A 13898-nucleotide genomic window follows, 5' to 3' on the forward strand; every position below is an offset into this window, starting at 1 on the left:
AGGGGCCTATATTCAAAGGGCAACCATGGGAGGGGAACCCACCCCCCATGCAGAAATCCTTCCACGTTAAACGGAACTGTCAAGTGAAGTAGACGTCTGCTTTGTTATGACAAATGTCAGATGAAGATGTTTATCATAAACAACTATTCCATCAGAAAATTCCAACCTAAAGAAAATTGACCAGATTAATGCTGCTGAAAAACTACACAAAAAAAACGATGTTTAAAGAGAAAATTTTGAATTTATTAGGTCATAAATAAAATTTCTCACATGAATTATAAAACTCAAATGATTTCACATTGATATCATCAAACATATGGAGTCAATATGTTGGATCAGCAACACATGAGCACCAATAGGAGATTGACTAAACAACCATTTATTCATACAATAAAAGCAGCAACATGAACACTGTTCCATCTGGGTTCAGAGAACCAAAGCATTCTGGGAATTTTTAGATCATTTTTAACTAGATGCTTCGGGTTAGTCAAGACTAATGTCATTTAAAGTTCTGTTTCAGAAGACGGACGGCTCCAGGAGTTCAGAAGGACAGATTGATTAGAGGCGCGTTGTTCTCATGCTTGCTGTCTGGACTCCACTTGATGAGTGGAGAACTCAAATCAATCAGCTGGGGAAAAAGCACACACAAAATGAAAATGTAAGTCTTTTCAGTTTTGTTCTCTCCAAATATCAGAAACTTCACACAGCCAGTCAGTTCCAGTCAAAATGAAGTCTACCATCTTCTGAAACTGAATGTTTTATCATCGTTCCTCCATGACTCATGTGAGGTTCTGGTATATTTCCTGTAGCTCACTGGACCTGTGATACCTGAGTTTCAGTGCAGCTCTTGGTGCTTTTGCGGATCAGGTCTGGGGTGTTAGTGAGGTCAATAAGCAGCTTCTCTGTAGGATTCGGCGCTGGAGCTGGAAGGTCAAGGAGGAGGACCTGAGGAGAGAGCACGCCAACCATTCAGTTCCATGATCTTTCCTCATCTATGACATGGATTCAAACTGGTGGTGTGACACACACAGCTTCTGCTTCAGAGTTTCCCAAGTGTGCAGAACTTCTGCATCTATCTACACTAGAAAGATGTTTTGGACTGAAGGATTCTCATTCAGCGGACATAAACACCAAACAGAGGCAGAGGCTTTTGATTGTGATGTAATACTACTACGTAGACACGAAACATGTGAACATTCTGGAAAACCATCCCTCCATCTTCATTCACCCATCCGGTTGGGGGGGGCAGCAGTCTAACCAAAGATGCCCAGACCAAGAATTCAAAGTGCTTTTATTTTGGTGACTTAAAATATATAAACATTATACAACATTGTCTGATTTCCACAACAAAATATTTTTCAGTATAAGAAAAAAAATGTAACCACTAAGGTTGTAAAAGTATGATTGAGGAAGTAGAATGTGGTTTATTTTCAACATTGCTTATTGTAGCTTCTCCAGTACTTTAAAGGGTTCAGGAGCCTGAATGGTGCTTCAATAATGAAGGAAAGAAACACTGATTCTCTCCAGGAACAATAAAGTGATGATGATGAGGCAGCCTGACAGGATGAAGAGCTTTGATGTGGCTAAGATGCTCTGTTTACATCAGTCTGCTCTGCAGACGTGGAGGGAAACACGGATCTCCCCGCTCATCGCCACCATGTTGACCTTTTTCAGAGCGGTGGACACATCCCTCTGATCCATCAGGTCACCAAACTAGAATCTGTTGCTGGGAGGTTCTGCAGAACTTTGACCCGCTTTGCAGACAGCATTTGTCCTGGTGCTCCGTGCATGAGCTGCTGAGCTGCTGCACTGCATCATTCATTCTCATCTGAGCTACAAAGGTGTTTTTATGTGATGCTGGCAGCAACACGGCACAGAGTTTGGGTTCATCGTCCCAAGTAAAAACTAGTTCATGTCTCATGACAGCAAATCAAGCAGCTTTTTGCTGAGATCTTGTTGTTTTGTGTGGTGTAGAGCTGCTCAAAGAGGCTCTGTGTTCTCTGCTGCTAACTAGTCGGGCTTAAGTGGAAAACAAGAGTCAGACGCTGAAGGACGCCCAGAAATATTTAAACAAATATCATAAAAGCATTTTGAATCGATACATATACATATCGCAGAATCGATTTTTGGGCCACCAGTCTTCCTGCTCTGCTCCATTCTGATGCATCCACTGACAGACGAGTAGATCTATGAACGTCTTTGGGCTGAAATCTGGATCTAAACTGTGCGGCGGGATTGCTCTAAAATTGCTCGTCAGTTTTGTTGACCCACTATTGTTAGGTTGGGGGTGTGTAGGGTTGTAAGCTAGAGCTCTCAGTAAAGAGAAGGGGGGAAGGGGGCACAATTGCTCTGCGCCAACAGTCCCACCCACCACTCAGAGCTGAATTTTTAATGAACTACAGCCGCTCTGCAGAAGCTTTATCCAAGAAAATGAACAAAGGAAAGCATAATCGTGATTGAAAGACCACTGGGAACACATACAATAGATCAAGAAGATGATGGGCGTGGGACTAAAGACTGCTGCAAACATGCACACAATTTGGTGAATGACTGACTTTAAATGTTGATCTAATGGTGGGAGACAAAAAGTTCAAATGAAAATGAGTATGGTGCTCCTGACCTCCTGGGTCTTGCCGGTGTTTTCCTCTGCAGTCTCCATCTCGATCAGGTTCTTGGGCAGCGTGGGGGTTGTTGGCTCCACATCCTCCTTGTTCTCTGGGGGGTGAGGCTCAGAGCTCTCGCATGATGTGGTGACAGGGGCCTCCTCTTCCTCCAGACGGAAAGGTGGGATGTCAGGGGGGTCAACATGCTCCTCCAGCGGAGCATCTCTAGGAAGGCGGCTTTAGACACCAGAAAAATGAATCAAAGCGTGTTGGTGTCAGTCCTGCAGCTGGACGTCAGTGGATGTGCTGCACTAAATGAGCACTAAGAAAGCGTTTCACCTGGAGCTGAGGTGTTTGAGGGCTGAACTGGGAGTGGGAGCTGTGCAGGAGTCTGTGACCACCGATGGCTTCACTCTGGGGGTTAGGCTGTTGGAGAAGGCAAAAGACCTGCTCCTCACTGGGGTAGGAAGGCCAGATGGGCGGCGGGCCTTTCCCTGCACCGACTTGGGGACGCTTTCAGATGGCATCAGATGAGCAGCGGATGGCTTTATCGGAACACTGGGGGGGGTGAAGGTTTATTAGTGATCGTGTTAAACAGGACTCTGCTTCTGAAAGAAATCTGTGTGCAGCCTTATCTAGATGGCACTTCAAAGAGGAGAACTTGGAACATGTCAAATGATTAAAAACAAGCAATATTCAACCTGAAATCCTCATTGAATTTTGCATTCACTGGATGAGGTTAAGGGTTTATTCTGAAAGCCAGGACTGTAGAAACTCTGGAATGACCACAAAGGCGGGTACGCCTTATCCAGTCTGTTGCAGGGCTTCAGGAGCTGGAGCGATCCGGATCACTACGCTGGCTCCCGGCAGAGAGCCGTGCGGGATGGTGAGCCAGCCTGACTGGGCCTAAAGAACTTTATATATTTTTCCTTTTTTCATCGAGACAATGATAAAAAATGTCCCCTGATTTTATTCTTTGGGACTTTAACTTTCAACTTAATTTGAAATACTTGAGGCCAACAACCTTGGACGCACTTAACGGCGGGTAACGCAGCAATGAGCCAACTTCTCTTCTGCCACACCGAGCTCGTGCACGCTGGACGGGGCAGAGCGGGGAGCTTGTGCATCACAGCGGGCCGTTGTGACGTCACAACAGCTCATGAATTCAAACCGAGCGTCTTTGCTGCAGTTTGACCGACAGCGATTTAAAAGGAGAAATACTCAGAAATGCAAAAATGAAATGATTTCTTACTACATTTGTTCTCTTCCAGAAGAAAAATGCCACACATACATGTCAAAAAAGAGGATTTTCATTGGAGGGGGACTTTATGGGGAGCACAATTGACCATATGTAGAGAACTGGACTGAGTGGCTGTGACATGGCCCATAGAAACGGCCTTACTTCCAGCTACTTCTATGGCTTCACCAAATGCTCTACGACTTTGATACTTCCTGCGGGCCGCATGCGTGCCCCCGTACAGGTTTGTCCATTTTTGCCCGCATCTTCTTCCGTTTTGAAGAGGGGCAGTTGGGACCAAGACTTAACACGGCACTCACCTGTTCATGCTGCCAAATGACACCAGCCTTTTTGGCTTGAGCCCCTTTGAAATGTCTGATGACGCTGATGGATGAGAAGAAAGACAGTCAGATCCACCTGCAGCACAGCTGGAGCTAACATGAGGGCATGATTCCAGTCCGTTACCATCCGTGTGCCGGACTCCTGGCGTGGGAAACACCAGGGCTTCCGGCTTGGACTTCAATCTTCCTGGCAGCAGGCTGGATACCGAGGAGGGCATGGACGCAGTCTTCTCTAAAAGCCTCTTGGAGGGTGTTGGTTGAAAGGTCACACTCTCAGCTCTCTTCAGCGGCGTGGACTTCTTGGGGCATTCAGAGATCTTCCTGGCTTGGTGCAGAGTCTTCGTGGACTGCTGCTCGGTGGCGGCGTAAACGGTGGAACGGCGAGGTCTACGGTCGTTGGTTGATCGGTTTACTCCACTGGGGGCATTTCGAGCCGAGCTGCTGAAACTCTGGTTCACAGAGGAGTTCAGTTTACCTACAGGGACAAGATGAGCAGTGATGGAGGTTCTGGCATGTTCATGTGAACTCAAAGGCCAAACATGTTAGACTAATTAGCAGTAGTCATCTGTTTAGTTCTTCTACAGAGTGAAGAAAGCGTGGCAGCACAAATGCAAAACCAAACACAAATCACCTCCAGACCAAAGGGGTCTGGAGGTGAGTAATCAGATTAGTGAGTAATCAGATTACCTTTGGCGGGGGACAAGGACAGGCTGGAGTTGAAGCTGGACACAGACGATGAAGATGAGGAGGTGTTCTTCCTGTCTGTCACCTTCCGGCCTGGAATGGTTGGAGCTTTACCTCCAGAGTGGTTCTTCCCCACGACCCTCTGTGTGAGAAAAACATCTTATGACGTCTGGAATAGATTACTGTAGAGCTCCTTTCTCCGACATTAAGAAAAATACAAGCAATCGGCTGCAGCTTCTTCAAAAACTCGGCTGCACGTCTCTTAACCAGGACTAAGACGGAGCACATTACTCTGATTCTGAAATCTTTGCACTGGCTTTAGGATCGATTTTAAGGTTCCTTTATTAGTTTATAAAAGTTTAAATGGAATTGGACCTTTATTTTGTTTTTAATATCAGATTGACCTTTAGTCTATGACCTCCACAGAGCCCTCAGGTCCACTGGTGCTCCCAAAAGTCAGAACTAAAACCCACGGCGAGGCCACATTCCAGCGCCGTGGGCCTCACCTGGAACAGCCGGGATGAGGACTGAGGGCTTCAGCCACTGTGGAGGTTTGATTTGAAAAACCTAAAACTCATCTTTTTAGTGTAGCTTTTACATAGTTTTTACATGTCCACCGTTTCATTTTAGTTTATCAATGTCATTAATAATTCCGTGTATTTGGATTGTACTTCTGGAATGTGTGTGTATTGGATTTTTCTTTGTTTACTATTTGTACTACTACTTTTTTTAATCTTATTATTATCTGTTTTATTATGGAAAGTGAGATGCTTTGAAGCAGGAAAAGTGCTGTATAAATAAAGCTGAATTTGAATAAAGAGACATTTGAGGAAACACCAGAGAGCTTTAGAGAATGATGTTCTGATGTTTTTAACTCCAGCGTTTCCTCTTGGGGATCCATTTTTCTGGGGCACCACCAGCTTGACCTGTAGGGGGTGCTATTGCTGGAAAACCATCCCTCCTATTCAGGGTTCTACTGGGGGAACTGGGTAGGTGGGGTGTGGGTGGGTGGGTGAGGGAGGGGTCCCATCTTTGTGTGATTGTCCTTTTGCTGTTTTTAACAATTTTAGGTTTTTATGACCGTTTTATCTGCTTTTATGTGAAGCGCTTTGTGTTTTTAAATAAAATGAAAGGCACTATATAAATAAATAAAGTTTGAGTTTGAGAAGATAAGCCTTTTAATTTAATGAAAATTGCATTTTCAATGGTATTAGTAGTTAGATTATCTGATGGAAATGATTTAACAAACTAATGAGGTGATACTTTTATGATTTTTTTGTTCAAATTATAACTGAATTTTTATTTTCCCATCAGTCTGACTGCAGCATGTGGGCGAGTGCAGCACATGAAGCCATTTACAGTGATTATAAAAAGGGCCACAGACCTGTGGAGGTCCTGAGATTTTTCTGCTCATAATCATTGACTGTATATGAGAACTGGACTGAGTGAGCTTTTCTCCCCACGTTATTAACAGGAAGTAAAGCCAAAATCTCACAGACTTCTAAAGACCCAAGGCACTTTAACATTGGGAGTTGGGTCATCTAGACCCACTAGACAGAGCTCTGAACCTCTTTTCTTCAATGATTTGTGATCTTCACTGGTTTCCATGGATTACATGAAATCTTTCCACCTTTATCCACCTTTGTCATGGTAGGGAGAACACATCAATGTAAGGGTCTCAAACTCATTTTGGTTCGGGGGCCACATTCTGATTCCAAGTGGGCCGGACCAGTAACATAAAATCAAAAACGGCTTTGTTTTTGATTTTTTACTCGGTTGGAAAAATGCCTGAACCAGCATAGCAGCCTAATCACTTATTACACATCCATTCACAGAGGCCAATAGATTTCAAATAAAATGCATTTCACTTTAAGAAAAATTGTTTTTTTCAGTGATTTACAGACTGAATATTTTACAGTATTTTACAATAAGCATGAAGCAATCCCAATAATAAACTTAAGAGGGGCTACTGAAATAATGGCACACCTGCCAAAAATGTAAATGTGTAAATCAATGGAAAAAAAAGTTAAAATTATAAACATTTGTGAACATAAGAATTTGGATTTAACCTCTCTTTCACTTGTTTACAATCAGGTGTCTGTCACTGCTCCATCACTGACGTTATGGCTGCAGTAAATGCAGACGGTTGTTCATCAGTCCAGCCAATAGTTGGTAAATCTTCTCTTTTCTTAACCTCCCCTGTAAATGGTGAAACTTTTTTTCTGAATGTTATATTCTTGGAGCACTGCGACCTGTTGATGACATACCAAGCATCCTTTTTTTCTTTTTGACAACATTTTGATCATTAGGGGGTCACTACTGATCATTCTCATAGCAATGGGTGGGGCTCACGCAGCGCCAAACTACATGTTACTCAGACACGAAGCTGCTAGGTTTCGCTTATGGCATGTGTCAGTGCTTCTCAACTAGATGTGATGCCGGGGGGGGGGGGGGGGGGGGGGGGGGGGGGGGGGGGGGGGGGGGGGCTGTAGTAACGGTTTTAGGCACAAGTAATACGGGCAATTGCCCAGGGCGCAGTTTTTACGGGGGGGGGGGGGGGGGGGGGGGGGGGGGCAGTGGTGAAATCTGTGTGGTTTCCTATTATCTGTTATAGGACAGAGTTGGTAACAGCCTGAAACTGTTGCTGCTCCTGTCTCCTGTCACACGCGTGTGTGTGTGCGTGAGAAGGAAAGGGGAGGGGTAGTGGGCTCAGGCTGTAAACAGCACATGCGGAGTGCTGCAAGCAGCTGCCTCTATTGCGCAACACCAGGATCATCTCGTGCCTTTAGATGACTCAGCTCATGCTAATAATGTCATGCTTTATGAGCTATTGTAGACATTTTGATGACGTCTTTATTTTCCATCAGTTTTCTTTGTCTGCCTGTCGTTTAGTTGGTGTCAGTATTTGACATAAAGACAGCAGATAATGCAGGAAAACAGCTGCACTTTATGAGAACATAAACAATCCATCATTTAGAAAAAAAAATGTGCCACAGCAGACTAAAAACGTTAAATATATTGGTGCAGCTGTGTTAATGTTTCAGATGAATTTACATTTAATATTTTTTATTGATTGAATTATTTTTCTCAGCATCAAATGGTTCAGTTGGTCAAAATGTTTCTAGTTTAAATAATGAATGACAGATTTTTATATTTCAGGCACTTTAAGCTTCTTTTTTTGTTTTAGACTATAACAGGGGTTCTGTGTGGCAAAAAATACAAAATAATAAATATAAAATAAAACATTTGATGAAAGTGGATTTATATTGATTTTTTTCTTTTGTTAATGTTAGAAAATACAATTTCAGGTATACTTAAGGGTGTGACGATAACTGCGTCACCGCACTTTTTTTTTTTAAACTTTTTTTAAAAGTTCTGCATATGCTGCGTGATGGAACTATGATGAACACATAAAACACATTCATCTTTGCTGATAATTTACTTTTTCTGTCAGTCCTGTGTTCAGACTTGTTCTCCTCTCCCTACACCGCGTCTCTAACCTCTTGGGCTGCCCGCGCCTCTCACTGCCTCTACAGCACACCGCACACAGCGTGCTCCTTCTACACACACACACACACGCGTGCACGTTTTCAGCAGCACATACACATCCTCATTCTACGGCAGAAGTTTCCGTTCTCGCGAGTAAATACGACAAATTTACTGACAAATTATTAATTTCCATTGTATTGAGTGTGCGACACGGCCGCCCGCCGGAGGATTTTGTGTTGGGGGGGGGGGGTTTATTACTGTTCTCAGTCACTCTGTAACACCAAACATGAGCTTGCACTGTTAGATTTCGATGAATATCACTACATGTTTTTCTTGGGAACCATTTTGTGCAGCGCAGAGTCATGTGTCTTTATAAATAAAGGTGGAGCCTCCTGCCCCGCATTCTTCATGGGTGCCAGGCTCACGGCTACCGGAAAGGTGACAAAGTGTCTGCAGTCTGCTTATTACTGGGCAATATATCATATTCTGAGAAAATGTCTGTACCAGAGAGCACAGGTGAAGCCTCGCGTGCAGCTAGAGAGCGGTCCACTGCAGAGGAATCAACACACACCCCCAACACACACACACACACAGTCATTCTACAACACCTACATAGTTAGTTCATTAGTTAGATAGGTAGAAGGTAGCTGTTACTGTTATTTGTGAATAAAGAATACTGTGTTGTAATTGTTTTCATTAGCGACACGGCCGCCGGGGGATTTTGTGTTTGTGTTTTTTGCGCTGCGATTAACCGCAACACCGCGCCCCCTGCTGGTTCATCACCGCGGTGATCAAAAATCCCACACCGTCACAGCTCTAAGTATACTTACACAGTTTGTATAGATACTAACCAAATATATTTTCACCGCGCGAGTGTGTGTGTGCGAGGTGGGGGGGTATTTTCTTTTTTCTGGGGGGGAGGGGGGGGATCTTTAAAAAATCATAACTCGCTACAGGAATGGACTAGAAACGTGCTTTTTTAAAACATCCTTATAATTTTTACTCTTCATGTGTGGGGGGGAATAAACCAAGGGCCGTATGTTTGAAACCCCTGCGTCGATGTAAGGATCGGGTCATCTGGACCCCATAGGATAGCACAAACAGCTGTCATTGTATTGGTCAGAATAACCAGTCTTGCTCTGATCTTCTTGATCATCGTAATTTTATTTCACGATATTTTCATTGTAGTGCAGGTTATTCAAGTTATAAACTGACGAATCAGATGCCTCAATAAAAGCTGGTGGCCTCATGTCAAACATTTAAAACACTTGACTGACAGATTCTCCTGAGCCCGTTTTCAAGTGGGAGGGGTGTGGCCTTCAAACAAGCCCACTCCTGATTGGCGAGAGCGGTTGGCAAAGAAACAATGACTCAGACCGAATTTGACCAACCACTGCTTATGGGCAATTTCTGGATCCAACATGGAGGCGTCAGTATAGTGAAAAGATGCAGACAGAATTGACTTTGGTCATTTTCTATGGGTGACGTCACACTCACTAGTTCCAGTTCTCAGATACAGTCAAATGCTCAAAACCGATGTATTAAGTATTCAAAAGGACAGAGGTTACCTTTGAGGGCGGTGCCAGAGTGCGCGTCAGTGACAGGGTGGAGTTGATGGAGGAGTCACTGATGTCAGACGCCACACTTGCTGCATCAGAGAGTAAATCTTCACATGACTCGGCTCTGTTGGCGAGGCGTGAAGACGGGCTGCGCTTTGACACGGCCTGAAACAAACAGTTTCCTGTTCAGTCTCCATAGTCAGTGCTGTGATAATGAGGCATAACTCCTCCTACTTTGATTGGTGGCTGCAGCCTTGTTCTGTCCGCTCTGCTGGTTAACCTGGAAGCCGGTGGAGCGACTGCCTTGCTCGGTAAAACCACGGCGACCCCCACCGGCGCTTTTGCCCGCAGGTTAGACCGCGGCTGAAGCTTGGCTCCACCCACAGGGCTGGAGGTGCTGCGTGCGGCAGAGAGGGGAGCGGCCGAGCTGCGCCGGCTTCCTCTGGGCAATTGGAGCTGGATGGCAGGCGGCAGCTGCTTTGTGGGCGTGTCCTGCACGCAGAAAGTCTGCCGCTTGATGGGGCTGAGAGCGCCGCTCGAACTACAAAGCACTTTCTTTTTTGCCTCAGAGTCCTGAAGAAACTGTTCTCCAGCGATGTTGGCGTCCTCCACGCCGCACGCTTTTCCATCCTGCAGTTGATTAACCAGGGAGTGGGCTTCCTGACACACAGCATCCAGCCGCTCACCTGTGAGTGGGCTCCAGTTTGAAAACACGTGATCTCCTTCCAGAAGCTCAGAGGCTTTGCTCACAGAAACACGAGACTCTTCACCCTCCACTGGACCCTCAAAAACCTCGTCTTCATCATCTTTAGAGCTGCAGAAAACAGAGAGGCCCAGAAAAGGTTCACAGCTTTACTGCTGCTATTGGGATTTTTTGTTTCTTTGTGACATCATTCAAAAAACTTGGCACACAAAGTGTGAAAATCTTAAGTAATCGTGGTTGAACCAAACAGTTATACGAACGAGCAAAAGTTAGAACGTATGAAAACTATTATAGTTCAAATACTTAAAAAAAAATTAAAAAGTACAGAAAAAAGAAATCTTTGACCCCCCTTCTGACTGTTTGATAAAAACCTAAATTAACAACAAAACTATGCTTTTTTATTTTTGTTATGTCCTGCACTGCAACGACAATACTGCTTTCACAATTCTTTCTTAACGCGAGTGAGGGAAAATTTCACCCCCACTACAAACTAAAAGAGGCTACATTTGCACACACCAGTTAGCATAGTTAGCATCTTTAGTGATACGTTTTCTGAGAGTTGATGATGCTGAACACAATGCTAGCACTAATTTTCCTATCTGTGCTAAAAGTGCTAGCCACGTTAGCACAGTTAGCATTTTTAATTGTTCTTTAAGTCGTGTGATGTTAAAGGCTGTAAGCCACAAACTCCCTGCTTCAAGCCCTCAGCAACGGGGAAGGGAAGGGGGGTGGGCTTTACTCTGTGCCAACAGTCCCGCCCACAACTCCGAGGTGAAATTCTAATGAACTCCTGCCGCTCAGCAGAAACTATGTTCTAGAAAACCACTTTTTTCCTTTAAATTTGTGGCTAAAAACAGCTTCATCTTATCTAAAAGACCACTTGGCAACACTTTGAAAATCTATTAAAATATGATCAGAATGGGACTTTAAAAAGGTAAACGTTTTGTTTCTCTGGACATTTACCTATTTTGTAATACATAAATCCTTTTGGAAAATATGATTTAACAACATTTTACAAACACTGAAGGATTTTTTTTTAGGAAATGAAGAAAAGCAGGGAGACCCGTCTCTGAACATCTTGGATCAAGAGACGGTGAGCATCAGGCGTCACGCCGTCTTTCAACAGCCCTGCAGGAAATGATTCAAGTCTGTAAAACAAACCCCTTGTATTGAAATGATCTGGACTATTGAACAAGGTAAAGACGTTTTTGTTCATATGAAACCAATGTTTATGATAATATCACAGCACAAACATTTGAGATAAAAAGACAGAAAAACTCAAGAGTAAGCACAGAGGCAAAGCCAAAACCTTAAGTTTCTGAGCCTGGCTGAATAAATCACTGTATTTTTAGAATTAAAAAAAAGAAAAAATCTAATATTGTAAATGTTTCACACATACATTTCTATGTTGTCCTCTATAAAAGACGTTTTTTGTGGGTTTATCATGACCCATTAATTCTTAATTTTGATATTTTTACTTTTTTTTGGTGATGTGACACTAACTTTAGAAAAAAGTGCAAGACTGAGGAGATTGTGTTTCCCAAAGCTGATCAATATTATGGATCATCTTCTGTCTAACTAATGAATCCAGTGAATGTTTGTCTCTCCTGCAGATTAATGCTTAGTTTAATGGAAATATTATCTGTGTGAGACCCATTTATATGAAGAAAATTACCACAAATTTAAATGTTTAAATGGTTCATATGATTGATCAAAAATGTATTATAAAAATCATGTTTCAAATCATGTGAGCTCCAGGGCTTTTACGTTGCCCCTAAATCCACTGGTAGAATTTAGCATTAGGAGCTAAACTACAGTAGAAGTTGAGAGCAGATCTGATCCAGAATGCAGTTCCTTAAGAAACGTTAGAAAAGTGGGAAAATTAACAGAAACATGAGAACTCAGCTGCTTTTTAGACTCGAGCGTTTAGGTGTTCACTGACAGAAAACGGACGTCATTCATTCACCCGCGCCCGAGAGCCGCAGATCTCGCGAGATTCTTACCTGGCAGGGGAAAGAGAAACGTCGAAATCAAACTTCTCGTCTTGCAGGAAAAGCACATCTGCTTTCGAAACTAGAACCATATGAGACAGATATGCAAAGAATAAACAAAACAGCAATAGGGACACACAAACTGACAGCAGTTTTGTAGGCGTTGACTCACCGCTCTTGGCTTCAAAGGCCATCGTTGTTTGATCTCCTTTATTTATGGGAATCATATTCACAAACATTTATTAAACATTGCTGTTTTATACGTTATAACTGTTTGACATTTGGTATCATTTGTAACTGAAACCAGACTTTGTTTTATTATATTGATATGTATCCTCAAAGTTGCATTTCAACGTTACGCTAAGCTAACTAGCTAGCAAGTTTTCTAAATGAATTCAATAACCGCGAACAAATCTGAGTTCTAAACTCTACAATGTTACAACAAGTACGGAACAACTTAAATCATCTGTGTAAAAAAAAAAAAAACACCTTACCTCTGAAGTTCTTTTTCTTGTATGTTCCCGTTCTGTCCCACATTCAAGCTGCAACACAAAAATACTTCAACAAAAATTTAAATTTGCTGCCTGTAGGTAACGTGACCGAGATGCGCTCTGCTATTGGCTGAAAGGACACGTGGTCCCACAACGTTGAATTGTGGGGCTTGTAGTACTTTTTTTTCGGTTTTCAGAAACACACTTTTATTTCAGACTCAGATGTAGTCCATAGAAAAAAGATACAAATATACATAATAAAAAGTAAAAAGATATAAATTAAAAAGAGTATAATCGCTGTATCCAGTGTTTCCTCAGGGCAGAAGTGTAGCGGCATGAGATTCTTTTGGGATCAGTCAGAGACATGATAATTGAGTTCTTAGATTTGTCCAGGCTTTCCTTAAGGCCATATGTAGGCTTACGCAGTAGTGCTTCACAGGTGGGGATGTGAGCATCCACAAATAGCTGACTGGCTCTGTACCACCGGGGCACCTGTAGCAGAAGCCTAAAAGCATCATTATAGGCCACTAAGAATTTGTGGAATGTCCCACGTCCATAGTTCCACCAAAGAGGGGCCGTATACACAGGAGTGCAGTAAGCTCTGAACAGCGAACACTTCACTTGAAGAGAACATGCACTGAATTTTCTCATCAGCATGTTTGCCTGAGCATAGAGTTTACAGTACTGTCTCTGAATGTCTCTATCATCCCTCCAATCATCAGTAATGAAATGTCCAAGGTATTTGATAGATGAGGTTTGTTCCAGAGGCGTTCCACAAAGCTTAAAAACAGGAAAGTTTA

At 43.1% G+C, this 13898-nt stretch overlaps 1 protein-coding gene across 2 annotated transcripts; it reads right to left on the reverse strand.

The window, feature by feature from the left end:
- Window positions 1-224: 224 nt before the first annotated feature.
- On the reverse strand, window positions 225-13205 carry LOC101173844 (G2 and S phase-expressed protein 1). Of its 2 annotated transcripts, none has more exons than XM_011472871.3 (12): window positions 13102-13205; window positions 12780-12815; window positions 12620-12677; window positions 10148-10727; window positions 9923-10078; window positions 4869-5007; window positions 4306-4656; window positions 4161-4224; window positions 2943-3161; window positions 2621-2840; window positions 829-945; window positions 225-628 (listed from the first exon to the last, which is right to left on the reverse strand). In XM_011472871.3, the coding sequence occupies exons 1-12, from the start codon at window positions 13142-13144 to the stop codon at window positions 542-544; spliced, it is 2070 nt and encodes a 689-aa protein (XP_011471173.1). In that variant the 5' UTR covers window positions 13145-13205; the 3' UTR covers window positions 225-541. The 2 variants fall into 2 exon arrangements, with proteins under 2 accessions (XP_011471173.1, XP_004086315.1); XM_004086267.4 differs by having other exon boundaries at window positions 12620-12689.
- Window positions 13206-13898: the final 693 nt, after the last annotated feature.

This window comes from Oryzias latipes, chromosome 6 (assembly GCF_002234675.1).
Source record: "Oryzias latipes chromosome 6, ASM223467v1".
Taxonomy (NCBI): domain Eukaryota; kingdom Metazoa; phylum Chordata; class Actinopteri; order Beloniformes; family Adrianichthyidae; genus Oryzias; species Oryzias latipes.

Coding starts and splice junctions, on each gene's coding strand:
- LOC101173844 (XM_004086267.4), bottom strand. CDS start 13,144: ATGTGGGACAGAACGGGAACATACAAGAAAAAGAACTTCAGAG. Junction 10,079..10,147: donor GGCTGCAGCCACCAATCAAA/GTAGGAGGAGTT, acceptor TGTTTGTTTCAG/GCCGTGTCAAAGCGCAGCCC. Junction 629..828: donor AGAGCTGCACTGAAACTCAG/GTATCACAGGTC, acceptor CTTTTTCCCCAG/CTGATTGATTTGAGTTCTCC.